Source organism: Streptopelia decaocto (assembly GCF_964273445.1).
Source record: "Streptopelia decaocto genome assembly, chromosome: 10".
NCBI lineage: Eukaryota > Metazoa > Chordata > Aves > Columbiformes > Columbidae > Streptopelia > Streptopelia decaocto.
Window position 1 is genome coordinate 15612813 of NC_138665.1, and position 22760 is coordinate 15635572.

Below are 22760 nucleotides of genomic sequence, written 5' to 3' on the forward strand. Positions count from 1 at the left end.
CGAACAGCAATAAATGCTGACGTGACTTGTTAGGAGAGAAAGTAAGGTGTGCAAAATAAGTACTTGGAGAGGTGGATATCAGGACTGTTTGAGATGTGCTGTTCCACATGCTGCCTTTGATGGTTCCACTTTGCAATTTGCACATCCCAGTGCAACCCTTCTGCATCCGCAGCATGCTCTGAAGCAGTGACTAAGGACACTCAGGGACCTTCCCAGAGCTGCTGCTATTAGAAAAGGGCTACAGTGGCTGCTGCCTGTCTGACCATCACTATTTCAACTGCAACCCCCTATCACTATTACCTGACCATTACAAAACAAACCCTTGGTGGGACCTGGCAGGCAAGATTATAGCCTTGGAGTGAGGTTGGTGGATTCTGCGTGTGGGCATGGATGACTGTAAATCAGAAAAAAATTGTGTTTTCTAAGCAGAAAAACAATTCTTCACTCTTAATATCCCAGTTAATGAATACAGTCTGATCATAAGATCAGCTGTCTCATCTAGTGAACAGGCATGGTAGCTTCTTCTAAGTGATGGACTGGAAGAAGCTTTCAGGGAGGTATGAGTATTGTCAGGTGACTGCTGGCCTGCATCCATGTAACTTGTCAAGCAGAATGCTCCACTTCTGACTAGCCGTAACAAAGCATTATTCACACCCAGTCTTTCAGAGATAATGCAATTAGCCTTAGGGGTATGATTGCCTCCTTCTAAATCTTATACACCAATGTGAGCAACAGACTAATATCTCTGCCAGTAGAAAGGGTTGAGGAAGGGCTGAATGAGTCAGTAAGAGCAAATAAATCATGATTTGAAATTAAATTCATGCTATGAAGTTAAAACACCAGGATGGCTTTATGGTGATTTCTATTCAAAAAAGGAAAAGTGAAAAAAAAAACAAACAAACAAACCAAAAAACAAGTAAGCTGTCTTAAATCCAGGTTAAGCCCGAGTCAGAAGTTTTACATTTGGACAGACTGGGCGAGGAGAAAAGTCCTGAGTTCTGGCATATCTCTATTTCTATTGTTTGGTTGTTAGAAGCTTCCCACTCCCCGCTCCAAATCTCAGCTGAAGTTTTATTCCAGGTTGCAGTATATAACTACAAAGAACTCCACAACCCTGCTTAAAGGCTTGAGTGTTGTCTATCTCTATTCTCTCTATATGAATTTATATCCATATTTTCTGTATAGCAGACATGTTCCTTAACTTTATATCAAAAAACTAAATGGTTGTAGCATCAGTTGATATGGATATAAAAATATTATTTCAGATTATTATTTTCCAAGGAAATAAAATTTTATCAGGCATTCAAGTCCTTGAAGTTTAGAGAGAAATGAAATTTTCTGTAGCTGTCTGACTCTATTTTTCAGGAAGGTGGAAGGAAAATATATTTCTCAATTTTTGAAGTAATCATATAAACTTGCAAAAGTCTACTCATAAGAGTAATTTGGGCAATTTACATATCCCTTGTATTTACTGTTGACCTACAAAAATGGAAACTTCTACCTCCAGCTTGAAGTGCTTTGATTTCTAAGAACTACATGACCTGTGAAACCTCACAAGACTCACTACCAACAGAGCTTAAAAAATGCCAAACCAGCAGTCAAAGGACCAAACTCTTCTCTTTATAATGTGTGTGACCTTGCTGCAGCTGACACAGCAATGTGGACATGTGGAAGGTACAACCTGAGTGGGTGCGAGGCAGAAGAAACTTTTAGTTCTAGGTTACTCAACATTTGTTTTGAGAAAGAGTAGAGATATTTGGATTTGGCCTTACTGTAGCAAGCAGTCTCCAGAGAGATCAGTCTAATGACAACTTAATTTTACCAACATTGCTTGACTCAGTAAAAAAAGTACAGATTGGATAACTGCTATATCAAAAAGCAAAGGTCATAACTGTCACAATTACCCACATCAATTGTTTCATAAGAGAAGCAACTACTATTTAGAAGATGGCCAGAGCCAGAGGGAAACAAAACAGCTCAACAACTGAAAGCCTGGTATTAAATAAGAGGGGAAAAAAAATCACTTTTCTTTTACTGTCAGTCCTGTGATAATAAAATGAAGGACTACAAGCACAGAGGGTTTGCCGTTGGGCAGCAAATGGAGCTTCATCAGATGATTCACAGCCAAACCAGGGTGACTGTGCTCATCTTCTCAGTTAACAGCAAAAGAAGAGGTTCATTTCCTTAGTACAGATATTTCCAAGCCAGTTACAGATCAAGATTGCCTCCTTCTCAGCTGAAAATTTCAAGATCTTCAGGGATTCACCATGGGGAAATTACTGTATGGCCTCTAAACATAGCACTGCCTGGGCTGTGCAACAGAGATGGTGCATAAACACGTGCTTTTGGTGCTATCAGATCAATGCTGTTCAGGAAAATATATCATCGGTGCAATGGCTATTGGCTGATGAGCGGGGAATACCCTCTACCTGCCACTGCTGTTGGACATAATTTTGTAAAGAAAAATAGTATTTATAGTTTAGTTGCAAGAGCTACAAGTTATTTATAAGAAATGCTTGCCATTCTGGTATTGTTCATACAAGCATAATTAAAGAAAATAGAAACTGTTAGTGCAACACTTAGAGAGTACAGGTGTTTTTTGGCATCTCACTGATTAGAAATGCAAATCTGGGAAACAATTAACTAATGTGGTAGAAAACATCAACTTGCATAAAGCTCTTTCAGGTCTTTGCTGTCACAGCTGCAATAATTTCCCCAAGAAAACGTCTAAGGATATCTATGTGAACTCTACTGCCCATGGAGCAAGCTCCCAGTCTCTCTGTCTAGAATACACACTGAATCTCTGTTTCACACAGAGGTAGCTAAAGCATAAATTAAAGTCAAGATTTTCAAAAATAAGTGAGTGAAGTTGGCTCCAGTTTCACGACGCCCAATGGTGGTAACACAAACTCAGTCATCCTTGCTTATCCGTGACACCAGGCATGCACTGCCTTTTGCAGAAAGGTGTCAGAAGAAAGGATGCTGTACTGAAGTATGGTGAACCTGCTCACAACGCTCCTGGTGCCGTGACTGCACTGCAGAAAGAGCCCGTTGCTAAACATTCCCCCACACCCGGAGAACTAGAGATTTTCATATGGGTCTGCCAGAAAATTTGAAGTCCTAAAAGCAAATGTCCAAAAGTATACGGCACTTGAAGAGAGGGATTATTTGTGAACAACACAACACCTGGTTCTGCACTCGCTGAACTACTAATATTTCAGAGGAAAGCATTAGTCCAGCTACTACATGGCTCAAAATGAGCCCCATGCATCCAGTTCCAGAGAAGACTCCAGGCCGAGGGCTCAGGTCTTGCCCATGACACTGAACAAACCCTTGGGTTATCCAGGACTGAGGTCTGCTGCTCTCCTTATTCCTAATGATTGTTCCAGGCCTTGGGACCTGTCTTCAGGCAAGCAGGGATGTATTTTAGTCATTAAGCTTCATTGGCCTCCTAAATGCTCTGTTCATTTTTTGATCACTCAGAAATTTCTTATTGCAAATCAATGGTTGTCTTGCCCAGATCCTGAAAATCTTACTCAGATAAATTAATTCTTCCTCTGACAGATAGTCAAGAAACTGCTTGCTCTCCTTACAGGAGAAAGAGTTTGCAATACTAAACCCATTAAACTCTAAGTTCATCAGGTGAAGGGAACAGATCTGCATTTTGAACTGCGTCTATTCCACTTATTAGAATTTCTTTGACTTTTTGTTCTGTTTCAGATCATTCACTTATTTACTCTGAGCTTATTGTGCCTTCTGTCACTGTCAATATGGCTCAGCTGGCAGCAGATGCTCCTCTAGATCAGAGCACACTGGTGTGAAATAATGAGAACGGAATCACAAGTGATGAAAACTTTTGCCTAAAACCTGAACTGAAACCTTCAGATTCATGGAATTCTGCTCCTAATGTGTGTAGCAGCTCCACAAGATTACCTGATTCTAAAAATACGGTAGATCTTTCCGTTTAGTCGGATGCTGCATGTAGTGGGCAGGGTAAGGAACAGCCCACTCTTTTCAGTTTGCTAGGCCCGTTTTGTTAGAACATGAGATTCTGGAGTTGTTGTTCGAGGAAACATGGCTTCAGAAATCCTTTGAGGTTTGCCCATTTTCAGTCAGCTCAAATGCAAGGTCCTACCAATGCTCAAGGTTCAAGAAGAATGCTTCTCTCTCGTAATAGGATTTCTACCATCCTAAAATGCTCTGGGGATGAGGATGGAGGGTCTAAATTGTCTCCCTCATTAATGTGCATTCAAAGTCATCACAGTAAGGGGAGGGAAGGCTGCTTTACAAAGCAGCCAGCCTCTTGTGCTGTGCTTCTGAAACCAGCTCTCTGATTTTTAGATACCTCCTGAGGCTTTAAATAAACAGAATTGTACTTCACCAATTATCATGCCTGTTTTGCTTAGCTCCCCAGTGGATTTAATTTTAGAAGAACCATACCGCTCAATATTCAGTGCTGTTTGGTTAAAATTGCAAAAATGAAAAACAATGTGCTAGCACCTGTAGCATCCACAGAACGTAAAATATGAAAGGTCTTATCTGTTCAATTATTTAAGCCATCCAATCTGCTGGTAAAAGCTATTATATTGGCATTATATCCAAAGACTCCCTAACCCATTCTAAATTTTGATTCCTTTGTTAGTCCTAGATTGCCCAATGAAAGCAGTTCAGTATGGAAATGCAAGTTTCTTGATACAATTTTTATTCAACAGAGTTGTTCTCTTTCCCAGACCCTTTTTAGCTATTCCATCCAGGAACTCAGCAGACCTACCTCCAAGAATTAGCTTATGTATGGAAAAGTTAGTTTCTGAAACCAAGGCTTTAAGGACATAATCTATATCTGATGACTTTTCTGTTCCCTTTGTCCCTGCTTAGCTTCTGTTATCACATACCATGTTTATACTGCTTTCTAGGACTCATCCAGATGTCTCTGGTTTCAGTACAGAGAAGTCATGCCACGAGGCATTTAGGCTCTCTGCAAATGAAGTAACAGTTTCCTTTGGAAACCTCCCTTCAGTTGCGCTAGAGTACCCAAAAGCAAACATAAACCTCAAAACCTTGGGTATTACAACCCCCTTTTTTTTGCCCACTCACTCCCCATCAGTTTTGCTTAGTAGACTTTTCAAAAGATGCCTTTTGACTGACAATGCTACAAATACCATTTGAATTTTTATAGTCAAGCTGGATTCTCAGTTTTTGCACCTCATCACTTGCAATAAAAGTTCTGCCAGGAAAAGGATGCATTCAGTGGGTTTGCAAGGATGTAAATGGCCAGAAAGCAGTAAACATTTCTCTTGAGGCTGCCAAGTAGGAACAGAACTGAATTCACTTCCTCTTAGCACTGTCTCAACTGCAGGGCTACATGAAGATAAAAAGACACAAAAATCTTTTTATTAAAGTCACTCTGAATACCCACACACAACAGATCTGTTGATGATGCCAGCCTGGATTGATGGATATTCATTCTGGGGAACTGAACTGACCTTTACTTTTAGCACAGGAGCTGCCAAATTTTGTTTGTCCTAGCACTGCAGCAACGGCTGAAGCTTCAAGTCCTGCCCTGCAGCAACAGGCACACACAAGAACAGGCATTGGAACACACATGCAGGAACAGTCACAAATCCATCTCCTGGTTCAGCTTTCTCTGCAGCCCATTTCACCCCAGTCCTATACTCTCACTGGAACCACTTTTTTCCCTGCATAGCCTTAACCAGGGTTAACTAACATTTTAGCGCAGGGGTGTTGAACTCACTTTCACTGGGGCTATGACAGCCTTGCTGATGTAACTACTCTTACATTTATACAGTCCTAAAATGACATTTGGCCCTTTGAAGGCAACCGCGAGGCTGATGTAGCCCCCAGTGAAAGTGAGTTCAACACCCCCGTTTTAGGGTATTTCTCAGCAGAGCACAAATGGTCTCTGAAAACTAACTCATCAAGAAAACATCAACAGGATGCAGCAACAGGACTGACCAGTGAGGGCATATCTTTCTCAAGCCATTGGCTTGTTGTTGGCTAACTGCAGATGCCTATGGGAGAGTATAAAAGAACGTTATCCGAATAGTTTCCCAGCACACTTCCCCAGCCTCTAGTGAGCTGTGATTCGGGACATTTCTAAGGCAAACATGGCTTATTTTATATTTTGCAGTATTTTTCTTTCCAGAATTTGCCTAAATTATATTTGAAGCCACAAAAACAATTACATCCTTGGTAGCCCATTGCAATTTCTCCAGCTGAATGATGTGCTAGTGGAAAACGCTTCCTGCAGCTTTAATAAATGTAATGAATCCTCACATTTTGGCGTAATTCAGGGTTAGTTTCTACTGCAGTTCTGAGTTTGTTTTCCAGTACTGACCACATCCTGTTGGTTTGGGGTGACTTTAGGGACTCTCTTTGATGGCTCCAGCATCCTTGTTTAGATGTTCATCTTCATGTGGGCATTTACAGCGAGCAGCAGGCTGTGAGCACCATCAGGGTGAGCCATCTCAACGGCAGGTTATGGAGCGAGTGTAACGAGGCAGAAGTGCTGCTGAGTCACTGTGACAAGAGCTGCTCATTAGCTCAACCTGCAGCACGAGAGGGAGGGGAAGCCCTTCTGGGCAGAAGAAGGGAAGGCAAACAGCTTTCTAGAAGGAAAGGCAAGTATAGAAAATAAGCTGAGGTTTCATAATGGTATTTTCTTTTAATGAAGCCACGTTCTGGAAAAAATGTGTTAAGTTTAGAAAGTTATCTTGCTTCTGATCTTGGAAGATATTTCATGATTATCAAGAAAATAAAGCAGCAACTCAAAAATCCATGTAAATACTGACATACATATTTTCCCAGCAAACTGGAAAAGAGCCTAGCCCTATAGGGAACAGGAACACATTTTATTCCACAGGCAACTACACCACCGGTCACAACATGTAGCACCCACATCAGATTTAGAGGAGAAAAGCAGCACGTTTGTCATGCTGAATCATAGCAACGTAATTGGTTGTTTGGCGATCTGAATACACAGTCCCAGCTGAACATGCCAAGAACCTGGCAATGCTCTTATTCTCGCACTTTGCAACTCACGCCGTCTGCTCTAGTTCTTATCTGCTTACAACTCTCGCTTGCCAAACATGCTTTGCAACGTGACAGTGAAGAGTTGTGAGTAGCCTGGAAGTCCTGGAACTTGGTATTCCTTGTTGCTGGTACAGGGCCAAAATGTGATGCTGGAAGGAAGTGGTGTATGATCCAGGTGCCAAACTATCAAACTCAGGTCCAGCTCCATAATCTGCCGAGGCTTGTCCGGGTTTTTTTTTTGTGTGAGTTTTTTGTTTGTTTGTTTGGGGTTTTTTGTTTGTTTTTTCCATGCTGGATTTCTTTCTCTGTGACCCCAGTGAGCAGCATAATGGACTGAAAAAAATGGGCTTTATGAGCTACAGTGCTATTTCAGCCACATTTCTGAGCTTTCACTCTTTTCACCCAAGGCATTTAGCATTGATTAGCAAATGACTAACAAGAGTGGACACACTTTTAGTCATTTATCTACTTCACCTGTATGTCATTTATCTCATAGTACATTGAAACTGTTCTTGCACAAACGGCAATTTCACTCCTGATTTTTAACAGCTGCCCTGTTAGGAAACGAGTGCACAGGCATCTCACTGCAGGTCTGTCAGGATCTGTGGAGTGCCCAGCACTGAAGTGTCACTTTCTCATGCTTGGGTTCTGCTTACAAAGCCTCATCAGAAAAGGTGCTGAATAACCTCAGTTCCCACCACCTGCAGTGAGGGATGGATGCACAGCAGCACCTCTGCGGCTTTCAGATGTTTAGGGTATGACTTGTACAGAAAAGCAGCATGATAGCTCCAAGACTTTCAGCTTGCTGAGTCTTGTAATAATTCTCCTATATGAGGGTGATGCCCTCCCCGCATCTCTGCTGGAGACAGCAGGCAGTCTGTCTCCTGAAATCTGGAATCAACTGATCCCAGCAGAGACAAGCACCTGAACCAAAAAGCAGCCACCTCTCTATCCCATCACTTAGCAACAGCACATATGATTAAGACAGACCAGCACATATCTAATTAAGGAAGACCTGCTGCAGGAAACCCCTCCACCTCCCCCAGGACCCTACCCCCAGGAGTGTTCCCCATACACAGGCAGCTGCAGCAAACTCAGTAACAGGTGCTGGTCCCTTTAGCAAGTAGGAGATGAGCCTGTGAGCAGCAGGCTCTGCAGCTATGCTGCAAGGCACAGTCCAGCTCACAACCAACTCCACAAGCTCATGCTCTGATTCCCTGGTAAAGGGCTGAGCCTGTGAGCACAGCCCGAGCCAGGGAGTGCCAGGAGTCTAGGATGCTGCATGGAGAGCCACCAAGCTTATCCCATGCCAGGCACCAGCCATCATCCACCTCTGTGCTGCAATGCTCCTGTAAGACTGAACCAAGGTACAAGTGTTTGCATCTGCTGAGCTTAGCTGCCAGCATAATGTAGAACAGTGTCTGTGGTTGAAGGTGTCAGAAAACATTTGTCAGTTTGAGTTGGTCCTACAATGCCTGGGGAGCTCCTTAGAGCATGCTTCTGTCCCAGCGCTGATCCCACACCTCGCCTGACCCCTCTCCCACCTTTTCTGCAGGTCAGCAGGAACAGTCGGGGCTGTCAGCATGACGCCGGGTTGCGGGAGGGTCAGAGCATCCCTCCACACTGTGAGGATGTTGCACATTTATGCAGCATAGAGCAAGGTGTTGCAATGGAAAGAAAAATGCGCTGCAGCTGTATCTGAGATCCTGTCACTGAAGAGAATGAACTATATTAAGGTATAGTCTGCACTTGAGCATTCATGGTAAAAAATGATTTATACTGACATGCAAATTTAACTAGATGAAGCTTTTGATTATTTCCTCTATCTTTTGGTTTGTGCTATTTCCCTGAGGTGGAAAAATGCTCTTTGCCAGTAATTCATTATAAATGTCCCAGCCATTCCCATTAGCTGCAGCAGGACTCCACTGCACTGCTCAGTATTAAAATATGCAAACACTTCTCTCCAACTCACCAAAACCAATTTTTGAATCACTCTGAGATTTTAATCACATTTCACTTCTCTTGGTTATAATCAACGTGCACACTTCATACGATATTTACTTTCTGTGCAGGTACCCAACTTATATATGACAATCTATTTTACGTATAGAGGACAATGTTAGCTGAATATTCTTTTAAGGTAAATTATATATAAAATTCTGCACAGGGTGTTATATCTAAGTGCTCCTTAAACCCATGCTAACTCTGTACTGAGTGCAATAGACAAGAAATGGCAAAATCAAGTCATGTACAGCAGCCCTGTTAACGCAAACATACTGGACATCCTAGAATAGCTAACAAAGCAAGCATAAACAACTCTGTCATGTAGCACACTTCCTAATATCCATCCTACAAACTGAATGCCCTGAACTTCCAGTAAACAAGTTGAAAGGCTGCAGGAGGAAGGGACAGACTGACCTCTATCACACCTGGCCAGGGCAAAAGACTGCTCTTAGACAAGGGTCTATCCAGCCTGGGAGAAGCTGTAAGCCCAGTTACATATGACACTAATAAATCAAATGCTTTGGCAAATCACAGGAACTCAGAATAAGACAAGGCGGAAGATATTCTTTACAAGCTGAGTTGCATGGCTCCTGAGATCAGCCAGAAGGAAACAATGAGCAGCACATATTTAATTTTACTGTTTCTGACAACGTGTCCAGGCTAAACAAGCACAGAATTATATGTGCTGAAATGTTCTACAGGATAAATATGTATTTCTCTGACAATCATTAAAATATTTTAAAAACTCTGACATGATGGTTAATGGAAAACACACGGCTAGATATTCTGAGGCTGTTTTTTAAAATTTGCTGTATTTTGGGTCATATTTCAGCCCATGTAGAATTCAAGCAGTACAGCCAATTCTCTTCACCTACATACATGCGTTCCCTTTAATGAACTTCACTTGGCTGCTGCTCTGTATCGCTTTGAGCCTCCTCTGTCACATCACAATCACTTTAAGGAGAAAGCAATAGCTCTAGGACTACATGTCTGACAAGCAGATCCTTAAAATATTTTTCCCTCTTTTGTTCAATGCAACAAAAGAACACAATGAATTCATAGGGTATGAGACCTGGAATACCCACGTGTAGCACATATGGTGGTCATCTGAAAGACGTGGTCGTTCATAGAAAGAAAAATAAGACAAAATAGAAGTCATCCTAAAATACAAAAGGGCATGATTCATTATGTGGTTACGTAAGAATGCAGTGCCATAACACTGTTTAAGTCAACTTGCATGACACTGGTGTAAGAAGGGATGAATCAAACCCTGTGTTTTCATTTTAAATGGATGCTCAAGCATCAAAGAGCAGGAAGAGCTACAGCTTCAAATAGCTCCTGACAAGGTGCCTCCAAATAAAATTGTGAGGGTAGGCTCAGCTTGGGAGATGCAGTCATACAACTCCCATCAACTTCGGTAGGAAACTGGCTACAGGAAAAAGAAAATGTGGTGTTCCTCTATGATATGAAGACGCATTTTCCAGCCAGTGCAGAGAAGACACGCTGATCAGAGTGGGGAGAGCAGCAGCAGCATGGCTGTGGGGAGGACCAAGGTGGCAGTCACTTCCCTTCCCTGCAGTCTTCTTAATGACTGGACTTTTAATGTGCTTCTATAAGAAAGGTATATTATTATATATTTATTTTAACTTCTTCTTTTTTTTTTTTTTTTTTCCTTAGCTGAGTTGCTGCCTTGTCCCCAAACATCTTTTATCATTACATTAAAGATATTATTTTTTGCTCTAACTGACAGATGCCACAAACTATCTATAAATTCAGGCAGCCAACTACAGATACGTGTTTGCTGCAGATTTATTATACATCACTGATCTCCTGTCATGGAGCAAATTCATCTCATTCTGGAGTACAGTCACTGAATCAGAAGCAAACCACACTGCAGACTACCTCTGAGGTCAGATATGTGAATCCCCATTTTGGCAGACTGCTAGGGAGGAAGATGCAAGGCCAAAGCCAGAGCTCAACAAATTAGCAAACTAGATCCGCAAATATTCTCCATCTGCCAACAACTGTAATGGATTCTGGGTAGGACATATTTTCTACATATGCAGAACACTCAGAATCAACAAAGTCAATTTTGTTGCTGCACAGCCCAAACCTAAAAAATATACCACAAGGAACAAAACACAAGAATTCTCCACAGTCACTGAAAGCAAAAGGAATTGTGATTTAATATTGCATTTTAGTGCAAGATACATAGAAGTGGGACACCTGTTGTGTTAGCCCTAATGGGCTTTCCTGTGTGAGTGTGAGAAAGCACTTAGCTGAGCCTCCATTTATGCTTCCGTAAGCCAGATGTCTTATTTACCTATTTACAGTGAGGTAATTGCCATGGACTTAATGGCCTCTTTATCGGGCACAACATTGTGGAAGTATTTCAGGCTAAAAGGTGCGGACAGTAGCACAGGGAGAGGACCGGGGATGGAAGTAGGGTGTTTTTCAAACCATTTACCAAATGAATCTATAACCTTTGGCAATGAAATCTGAAGGAAAAGGGTTCTGTGCAGACACAAGCATGACTGAAGTGCAAGAGTCGCAATAAAACCAAAAACAAGCGGTCATGACACAGACCACAATATGCTCTCTCCCTATGACATCGCAACATCAATGATAATTTCATTTCTCTTTGGCAGTGGTGCAACTATCTGTTAGTTATCTATAATTTAAGTACATGTCTATATTCCTGCTTCAGGAATTTGACAGTGTTTTTTGGGGCTTTTGCTTGTGATCAGTCCCATGTTGCCATCTGTCTGCTCCTGACAAATCCCATCAGGAACACATGCCTGTAAGGGTTTGGAAACCCTCAGGATGTGTAGGTGGATGTCATTTACTTGAGCTGATCTGTTCCCCGGACTCCCTGTTGGCATCTCTTGAACAGGTGAGTGTTCATCTGGTACAAATCAGCTGAGATCTCTAGGGACTCATTTACATCAACCAAGAATCCAGCCCAAAATATAGAGCTAATTTCCCATGTATCAGACTGTCAGACTGTATCCTTTGCTGAAAGAACCATTATCAGCAAAAGTAGTGCTACCAACACTTAAAAAATGGTGCTGGAACTCCAATTCTGGCAACCTTTTTGCATAGCAGGTGAAGTAAGGGCAGATGCTCCCCATCAGCCCTTGCCCATTCCCCAGGCACATCAACAGAGACATGAGTAGGTTTTGTGTGCCAAGACAGTTTCTTGCAATTATTGTAAAGGACAACAACCAAAGCAGAAAGCATCAGGTGATAAAACCAAAATTATTGAGAACTTGAGTGGAAACTTAAATCAGAAAAGCAGATCTACTTGGAATAGACACCTGTCTTTTTTAAGAGTATTTAGAAATATGAACAGAAGACAAAACAACATGACAGAAGTCTGTTTAAAGCCTAGGCAAGCCTGTCAGGTTCAAGAAGAATATAAGAATAAATGTAAGAAAATATAGCCTCCTAATAAAGAAACAAAAGGACCGTTGTTACTAAGGGGAAAATAGAGGGATGCCACCAGTTAATTCTGCAGCCACATAAAATATTAAATTCACGGATACTAAAGGATTCAAGAAAGACACTATTCATGGTAATATATGAGACCCCATGAAGAACTGCCCCTAGTCAATGCAAATACCAAAAATCACAACCAAAGTGAAGCTCTGAGCTCTGCCTAAGATGCCTAGATACACAAAAAACCTAAAAGCTGGACTTAATCAAACTAAGGGTTATCTTCTGCTACTCCTCACACCAAGGGATACTAGAAGTGATGCTTCATTCTCTCAGTGGTCCCTTTGACTTCAGGGTTATGCCTCACAATGAGAAATTACTGCTCTGTTGTAGTTTAATAGTGGGCTGAATCTGTCCCTATCCTATTTGCTGCACCTTTGCAAAAATAAAACTGATTCTTCCAGAATCTCTGCAATGAAAGAGCCAACCTACTCAAACCAAGCATGTTTGCTGTGCGTGGTGATGGAACTTCACTTTACATACAAACTTCTCTGTCCCACCCTGAGATGAGACTCCAGGTGATGCTCCCTGAGGTGGAATGGAAATGAGGATCCTGATGGAAAAGAAAACACATAGCGCAAATGTACATTTGCAGTGCAACTGTAAATGTGCCGTCACAGGACCGTGACTCTATGGGATTAAGGGGACATTGCATGATCTGGCTGTGTGGCTACAGCCCTGCAAACAGATCTGTGGATTAACCGCACTAAGCAAATAGCCAGAGCAAAAAGAAAAGTGGAGTTTGATGCCGTGCACTGAAATTTCAGTTAGTCCCAAAGCACAGGCTGTTCTGATTTGTTTTTGCTCCGGCAGATACCGGAGGAAAAATATGCAAAGCTGCTCCTTGTCCCAGCTGTCAGGATTGCAAAGGAAGTGAGAGATTTGAATAAGTTTACTTAATTGTTATCAGTATTAAAGACACCTTAAGGGAATAATTCATAGAAGAGAACAATTTGTAGTAGATAATAAATTACACTTTCCTCTATTTTCCTCCTTGGGAAAGATCTATTAAGACTTTGTAATTAAAACTCCTGAACATAGTTCAACTAAATGCTTTTAATTGAAAAATGGCAAATTTTTTAAAATGTGGTTTTTTTTTTTTTTCATAAAAACACTGTTTGCTTTCTTGAGAAATGCCAGTGAAAATTATTAATTGACATTCTTCATCAAAACTGCTAATAAAACATTTCTTTATTCACTCACCAACTTGAAGCCATAAGCTTTCGGTACTTAATTCGATTTGAAAATCCTGGCCAAACAAAAAAAGTATTTTCTGTAATCCCTTTTAATAACCGTAACAGATTATATGGGAAGACATAAAACATGTTCAGGCATACATGTGATTTGCAAAGTTGTCCTTTTTCCTCTGTACTCCACACTGATGAACCAAATAAGTCCACAGTGACCAAGAGAGAGCATCCTTTCTGTCTGGGATTTTGGTTGTGGGTTTACTTTTCTTTTTAATTTCACACTTCAGGATATTTAGTTTACATCAAAGGCACCGCAGTTTGATTCTGTACCTCCATATGTATTCATAATGGAAACAGAGTAATAACCTAAAAACAGAGCATCACCGCTACACTGAATTTGCTGTTAAAAAGTTAAAAGATCCCTTGGAATGGTAAATTAGTCATTTACTAAGTTCTTCCCATCATTTCAGTGAGAACAAAATTAAAAATGTTTACTTACTGATGTATATAGGTATCCTTCACTGTTCATTGCCAGATACAATTTTGTTTGAACCCCCTGAATCGCCACCACTCGTAAACCCACAGGTATGAGGTTAAACAAAGCTAGGAGAGAAAGCAGATGGAGAGCAAAATTAATCCTTTAGAGTGTGCAGATTAGATAGAGAATTAAGCCATAATTACAAGAATCAAATAAAAAATGTCCATTCATGCATATATTAATTTCTGTGGGTGCTATAGAACATACGGCTACTATCATGGTCTTCTATAGCAATTTCCACCAATAGCTCAGGAATGATCTACAGAGGGTATCAATGTATCTCCTCTGTTCTGAAGACAGTGAGTTGGAGGTACTGAAAGCTAAAATGACTTACCTGTCTTGTGAACAGAATCCGGGGTCTGCTGAGTAGAGTTGAACATACTTAAATTGGTTTTGGTTTGACAGTAAGTGCAAAAAAATTTAATAAAGGTAATCCGAAAACAAACAAAAAGTTTTTTCAAGATGACCAAAACTTTTTTGTTGTTGTTTTTGCAATTTCAGATCACATTCAGTAAACATTTTTTACCAAAAGGAAGGAGCAAGATGAAATTCTGAAAAGTTTTAAACCTTCATTAACATTTCAAAACGTTTCTACTCAAAACTCATTGTTGTGGGGTTTTTTTCCTCTTTTTGAGAGGAAAATGGGTTTGAAAAGCCAGAGTTAAGTAACTTCAAAATGAAATGAAATGACAGCACATTCTTTAGATCAAGCCCTAAATCTGTGCTTTCAAAAGCGAGCTGCTTTGAATGTTCTGCTTGTGTTTTCACTTCTATCTGTGTTAATAGTGGCAGTATTTATAAGCAGAGAAACATCAAAACATTCAAAAAAATGAATGTTCCAGTTTGTAAAGGTTCTGCCATAGCTTAAATTCATAGCTACATTAAAATTGAACATAAGTAATAATGAGTTGAATCCAGTACTCTGTGTTCAATACGTAGGATGAAAATTAAACGTGAATTAAGGAAATCTTTAAGAACTGTAATCATAACCCAAAGCTTCTCCTTTGAGTCTGTTGTAGAAATGCAGAGACAGGATGAAGAAATGCCACACTGGCTCTTATTTCCAAGGGTTTATTACTTGGCTGAAAAACTCCGGTCTTCTTCAGGCTGAAGTTTGGTATTTATGGTCACTGTCTGAGGCCAATTTAAAACTGAATTATGAACTTGAAATACTTATATTATTTTCAAAAGTATAAGCTAAGAATTATGACCCATTATAAATTCCTTTTTCAGCCTGACAGCCTCCAAATGCTCATATTTAATTAGAAGAAAATTTGTAGCCTGCCAGCAGTTAGTACAGATCCTGAATTCTGGGTGTGGCGTTGTCAAGAGTGTGTCAAAAAAGGCAAGAGCTAAAGTATGCGTGTTGTACTTTGATAAAGGCATGGCCAGAAGTTAACATTTTACACTGGGGAGGAAGGACTGAGTTCTGGTGAAAACAGAGTCTCTGTTCCAGCAGGCAGCTGGACCTCCATCCCCCGTGCTGTCCTGGGTTAACCTAAACATCTCAGCCCATGGCTCAGTGATGAGGGGGGACGATGGGCTCTAGGAGGGCGGCAGCCAAGGGACATGCTCAGGGCTGGAGCACCCTTCCAACACTGAATTCCCAACAATGGTCATTTATAGCAGAGCAGGTGGAAATATCCAGAACTAAGAAACAAATGTAGGAGATAATAAAATCATACCTATGTTTTTCTTTCCCTCTCACACACACACGAGTGTACATGCAGACAAAAATACATGCGGCCCCTCAGCATACTCACCTGCAAGCACAAAATCAACAGAAATGGCTTTCTCTTCACTAAAACAAAATCCTCTAGTTCTATGTAGGTTTTGGCAAACAAAACTTAGATTTTCAGCTAAGGAAATTATAAGGGAAAAGGATTTCTCATCTGCTCTATCAAATGCTTGAATTTATTTGGGAGAGAAAATATCTCCTGTCTGACTCAGTAAATATTCCCTTGGAGAGCCCTCTTTTGTAGCTCAGCCCCAAAAAGGAGCATCTGACCTCTGTGTAAGCAGGAGAGCACAACTGAAAGCTCAGTATCCAGGCAGAACCTGGAGGTTTCTTTTAAAAGTTGCTTGTTTATGAGTAGGGCGAGCATTTGGGTATTTTCAGCACAAGGGTACGAGGATGGGCTCCACTGTAAATAGTGCTACAAACCCATGAGGTGATCAGCTGAGGACAGGGCAAAGCCTGGGACAACCGAGAAGATACAGCTCACAGCCACAAGCAGGAGAGACAGGATTTAGCGATCAATTCCTGTCTGTGCTGTGCTTGGCAAAGTGATCAGAGATGGGAGGCTGAGCGGCTCCTGCTAGGGGAGGGTTGGGGCACCCACTGCCATGGGTGCTCAGCTGCTTCCCTCAGCAGCTGAGCAAGTGTTCCTGCCATAAAAGTACATGCTCTATTTTGAGGCAAGATGAGGGTTGGGCAGACTCGGAAGCTGGTTTAGACATCGGTGGCATTAGCAGCTGCTGTGGCACAGACTATCGGAAGTTGCAAAAGGGCTGTGGGGGAGTGATGTTGGCTCTGCCGCCAACTGTCTCTGCTGAAGGGGAGAGGGACCGGCTGTTGGAGGCGTGCGCAGGCAATCTGTCCTACCCCAGCACAGCCAGACACACAGCCATGCTGCCCCAGCTGCTGCCTCCAAAATGAGGAGCCATTGGCAATGCAACAAAAACAGGGACTGTCCCCTTCAGCAGGAGCCATTGCTCCCATCATCCTGGCACAGCAGCAAGTCTGAGTCTGGCTTCTCTAACAGTGGCTTGTCTGTGACCAGTGAATGCTGATGGGACCAACAGCAGAGCCATGCAGCCCCCTTCTCTGCAAGAGCCCAATGACATGAACAACGGGTTTGAGATGTTATCGCATTTCTAGTGGTTGACCCTCACATGGGCAGAAATGGCAAAAAGGGTGGCAAAAAAGATACAGGAAAATAAATGGTTTGCTACTACTATCAATTTGTGTTAGCACAAAATAACACAAAGTTATATGCATCCTAGCCTTTCCCTATTACATTTGTGCTGTGTAAAATAGGCACATAATATCCATTGTAATGAAAAACCTGGTGATGCCTAAGGGAGAGATGATCTTTGCTATGGCCCTTGTGCAATACGAGCTGACAGAGAATTAAAGCTTCAAAATAGGAGGCAGAGGGCCACAGCTGGATTTATGAGCGTATACATTACTGTGAGGCCTGTGCCATCCTTGGCTTGGCCACCTGGACCTTCATAATCCTCCTGCAGAATACTGTTTCCTGTATTTCCTTATTTTATCAGTCCTCAAATGTTTTTATCTTGCCAAAATTGGGGAATAAATTCTGCCTTGATTTAAAACCTTGCCCTATTTAACACATTTAATGAGCAAAATCTGTTTCTCAGCCAGGAAGTCCACTTCCTCAAATTACATGGACTCTCGGCTGAAACCAAGGTCTGGTGAGTATTATGGCTTCTCAAATCCACATTTCACCTCCTGCCTAAATTGTACTCTAAAATCTCAGCTTTCTTTTAAACTCCCGGCAATTGTGGATATGATCTTATTTTTGTGACCCTTGCATGCAGCAGTGTGTTTGCAGAGTTTGAAATAATTGCTCCCAAGTCAGGAACTGCAGGGGATCTTCAGACAAACTTCCCACCCAGCTCTAGGCAGTAAAGGATGGAGAAGGTGGACTCTTGGCCCCAGGACACTGTCAGGAGGAAAAAACAGCAGCTGGCTGTCTAGTGCCACAAGCTCTTCCCATCCCTACCATAAAAAGGGAAGAAAATTTCTGAAATTTAAACAAGGCTGATGTTTTGTCTGGAAACCAGGTGGACTATGGCTATGGTTTGCTCTAAAAAATGCAGTTGCAGAGTCCTAGTGCTGTGCAACCACTCTGCTGGCTACAGCTGAATTTGAGGATGTTCCCCTTATTGTTAAGGAGATTTTTAATTATTGCATTGCAAATGAAATGGTCTTAGAGTGACTGTTCAGTGAGGGTGACAAAAGAGAACAGCAATGACACCCCTCAGGGGGTTCAAAGGTGGAAAGAATGGACCAGAGGAATCCCCCCATATTCAGATGGGACTGCAAATCCTGTGGCTTCCCCACAGTGTATGAATATGGGCTGAGAGATGTATCTACAGATATCGGAAGGAGGGATTTTGGAGGGCCTGACCTACTTCATATTCATGTGAGCAAGGCTTTGGGGGAAGCCCCTTGTGTGGACTCTGATCCACAGCACAAAGCAATCTATCTTACTAGTGCCATTAAAAATATTGCAATTAAAATAAATTCAGGACTACAAGGTATTCAAGTCCATAGACTTGCCATATATAAAAGAGGAATATGCGAAAAAGGATTAAAGAGGGTGCAGGAAAAGGTGAGAGCAAGTGATCGGACAAGTAACATGCAACATTTCCTACTTCATCTAGTGCTTACTCTGCCATAATCAAGTGACCTGCAAAATGAAACCATGTTTCACCTGAAAATGCTTTTCATATAAAAAGGATGGCACTTAAATCGGAGTTTTTTAATAATTAAAAAGAAAGGTCTCCCTGTTGGTTTTCTAGTTTGCTGTCTAAATGGCCTGAAATACCTTCTCAAACTCCTTGCTCCTTCTAACTCCTTCTTTCAGAACAGAATTGTAGCTTAAATATTTTATTCACACACATCTAATCTACACTATAGTAATGTTCTGCTGTTTTCTATTAATTCTCAAAATTGTAAAAACCAAAAGCCAAACCAAAAGCATCCAAAGCTTCTTCACAGAAAAGTTGAGAGAAATCTATTGAAAGCTGAAGGTATAATTACGTTTAGAAGTGGTAAAAAAAAAAAAAAAATAGGGAAACATGAACTTTAAAATGAGGATGAACTCTCGTGTGAAATAATGCAGCTCTGTTTGAATGAGCCCCTGTTTAAGAGTGGAGATAGCTTTATTCTATTTCAGGCGCTCCGAGTAGGCGAGGAAATTTTCCGTTGAAAAAAAATCTCTAATAAAATCCAAAGGACAGCAATGAACTTCTCTAGATTACCATGGAGATAACATTTGCTTTGTTTGTCATATGTGTCATCATTACCTCCTCTAGTTCATTATTTTTATAAGTGATTTTTATTTGCATTTCTCTCAGACCCAGTAAGTCTGACAGACTTCTGCACTGTGAGCAGCGTTAATGCTGCTTCCACTCACTCAGTCAGCCCAGGACAACGATTTTGCACGGACCTATATGGGAAGAATGAGACACCACAATTCACAAACACACCATTTATGCTCATGTCACTTACTATAACTACTGTCCTCCTCTTTTGTTCCATCAATTGTTCCATCTGCTTGCAACTGCAAGTGGTATCCTTGCCTGCTGTATAGCTTTGTTACTATACCTTTAAGCTGAGGCTCTGCAAAAAAACAATAGTGAGATTAATGTGGGAAATCCTGATGTGCCGTTCCAAGCTAGTAGGATGTTAAAAACAAACCTCCTGGTTTCTTCTCAAGGCTGAGATGTGAAAAAGACCCAAAACAAAAGCATGGCAACCAGCTTTGCAACACTTTTCATTTAGCTTGAGATCAAATTTATGTCTATGAAATCAATTGTCAAAATGATTAAATGCCACTTTCATAGGTAACACAGTAAAATCTGCTTCCAGTGAATGCAAATTCTGACAGTGTGCTGCTTGGCCTTGGGAGCTCAGCCCTATTTAAGATTAGAAATGAGCTGGCAAAAAGCATATTTTGTCTTGTAAAAAGGTGTGAGTTCTTAAATGGAGAGGAAAAAGAGGACTACTACGATAGCGCTAATAAGAGCCATAGTGACAGTTGAGAGCCTAAATATATAGCAGCAAATGTTTAGCACAGGAACTGCTGCAGCTCTAATAAACAAACCCTCTTTCCTCACTGCTCCAAGCAGTACAGAGCATCCGAAGTGACAAACTACTCAATGAACATATGGAAAATGGAGGGAGGAACCCTGAAATCCAGCAATGTGTGGAACTGCAAAATAAATATTACCATAAGGGTTGAGGTAATTACCTCATCAGCTAGAAGAAGAAAGATCAAAACAACGCATAGTTTGGATAGATTTCTTTTTTTTCATAACCATCCTCAGATTCACAGTTAGAAAGCGAGATATCTCACATGGCTTCAGATCTTTCTAGACTGAAAAGTATAAAGCAACAGGATCTGCTGACAAGTCTGTCATTTAAGATATCTAGGTAGTGCTCCACGAGTAATTGCAAAAAAGGTCTACTTCCACTGAATCCCAATGACATCTGCATTGTAGTGATTTCACACAAGTACGCTTGTCAGGAGGTGATGCATCTCCGCAGCTCGCTCCAGAATAACTAACTTAATTCAGAGGTAAACATACTGTGAAGATATGATGTGTCGTTTCCAACAACCAATGTCTGGATAAGACTCCTTGTGTTTACAATCAAAGACATTAGGGAGCTCTGCTATGGTACTTCATTTCAGTAGGAGCTGAAGGCAAAAGCTTACCATTGTTTGCACAAATGTATTAGTTCCTAATAGCGATGTTTAATAAGGGTACTGACAAATGAACAATTCTTCGCTACCAACTTTTCTGACAAGAAATTAATCCAATGCTCACTTTGGCTTTTTAGCCATAATACATCCCAAAGTTGTTTGCAAATTGGGAGTGAAGCACCTCTTTTGTGGCTGCTGAGAAATGCAGACAGGTTAAGTGGCTAAGGGCATCAATGTTTCAGCGCAGCAAAGCGATAGCAACGTTACCAGTGGATTTTGCTCCTCCCATGTACAAAAAACCCCACTTAGATCAGGCACAGTCTTCATGCCCGATCTTTTGCACCTCTGACACAGAGAGCATCGTGTCTGCAGGGCAGTTGCAAGGATGAGATTCCTAGAAAGGAACAGAGTGCTGAAGCAAAACTCTGGAAGGTGCCAGCGAAAGCAAAAAGCTTTGTCTGCCATCAGCAAATAAAGCATGGCACAGGCATTCTGCAAAGGAGGGAGACAAAGCCAGATCTCTAGACTGCTAAGTTATTTAACATTCAGCTGAATGGGGTGTATGTGTGGGAACTTCCTCTGCAAACATCTCCCCCACAAATAAATCACATGTTTGTATATGTGTATGTGTAACAGAGAGATGGACTACTGAATTACAAGTACACGGGTGCGCATGGCTGTGCTAGTGAGGCAGACAGCAATGGTGTGCATTATCCAAATAAACCAGGTGAATGTGAAAGGGGAAGGGACTGCCATAGGGTTCCCACTTCTATCAGATCACACAAGCCAGGAGGGGCAATACCTGCACGTTCATTTTACCAGCCCTGATACACTGGTCCCCTTTTCCTCTCGCCTGATGCACATCCCAGTTTGCATTAAATTAAACAAACCAACCCCCCAAACACATAACTCTTGCCAACCTGGTCGCCGCCTTCGCCTTTTCTTGGAGCCAAAGAGTTTGACCCTGGAAAACACATTCAACTTGTTCTTGTCGCAGCTTCCCTTGCTCTTGCTGGGGCTGTTGACACACTTACAGGCATTGGACTTCTCCCGCTCCCTGGCTTGTCTCTTCTGGCGGATCAGGGAGCTGGCAATGGCTGCAGCCATGGCCGCCACCACCCCGGTACCACTGGCAGCTCAGGCACGTTGGGTTTGCTCGCCGGCCGCGGGCACCGCAGCCAGCATGCTGCTCGGCCCGTCCCCAATGTCGGGGACGCTGCCGGGCTCCTTGGCCAACGTGACCCACCGCCAGTCAGGTTGGGAGCCCAGGAGACACTGGCGGGACACTCGCACCAGAGCCGTGGGTTAGGATGCAACAGTTTAGCTCAAGCGTTTTTGTCCACTGAGGTCTTCCCCTTTTGACTTTCTGATGTTTTTTTTTATTCCTTCCAACTTCAGGCAGGGGAAAGTTTGCAGGCAGAGGTGAGTGTTTCTACGGAGATGGAGAGGATCACTTGCAAGACATCCCTCTGAGCTTCTCCAGACGCACTATTCACATGCAGACATGGCACATCCACTTGGTGCAAGATTATTGCATCTCTCCTAGCCCCTATTTCTCCAGTTAACTTTACTCCCCACCCAGCCCCTCCCCATTGAAATCCCAGCAAACACCTGTTAGAATCCAGCAGGGGCTGTCCTGTTGCAGGGGTTTTCTGTATCCTTTTTCCTCTTCTCCCTTAAGAAGTGATCCAAAGCAAGCAGTGATGGAGACACCAGGAGAGGTGCTGATGCCAGGAACCTCGGCTGTGGGCTGCTAAATGCCTTGGGATGCCTCTTCCCTTCTGCTCCTTACAGGTGCTGCCAGTGCAGTCTCCCCTCCACAGACGCGTTCAGCTTTTGCATTGCAACACTTCTCACCAGTCGGTAAACAGGCAGAGCTCGCCTGACGCCTGGTCGCTGGCAGCTCAGCGCCGAGACTGCAGCAGCAGGAGTCCTCCAGCAGCGGCTGCACGCACTTGCACACACCCCGCGAGCTGTGCGCTGGATACAGAAATGAGGCAACGCAGCAAGCCCCTTATCACCACC

At 42.1% G+C, this 22760-nt stretch overlaps 1 protein-coding gene across 3 annotated transcripts in view; it reads right to left on the reverse strand.

The window, feature by feature from the left end:
- Positions 1–22760, reverse strand: part of FGF13 (fibroblast growth factor 13) — a gene marked incomplete at its 5' end in the record, with an annotated part of 238418 nt that overhangs the window by 36495 nt on the left and 179163 nt on the right. The window contains 3 exons of one of the 3 annotated variants that reach the window (XM_082062311.1): positions 14239–14342; positions 19541–19651; positions 21656–21842. In XM_082062311.1, coding sequence (XP_081918437.1) covers positions 14239–14342; positions 19541–19651; positions 21656–21842 — 402 coding nt within the window. Of the gene's footprint in view, positions 1–14238; positions 14343–19540; positions 19652–21655; positions 21843–22760 lie in introns of those variants that run through there. The other 2 variants (XM_082062310.1, XM_082062312.1) reach the window with 2 other exon arrangements.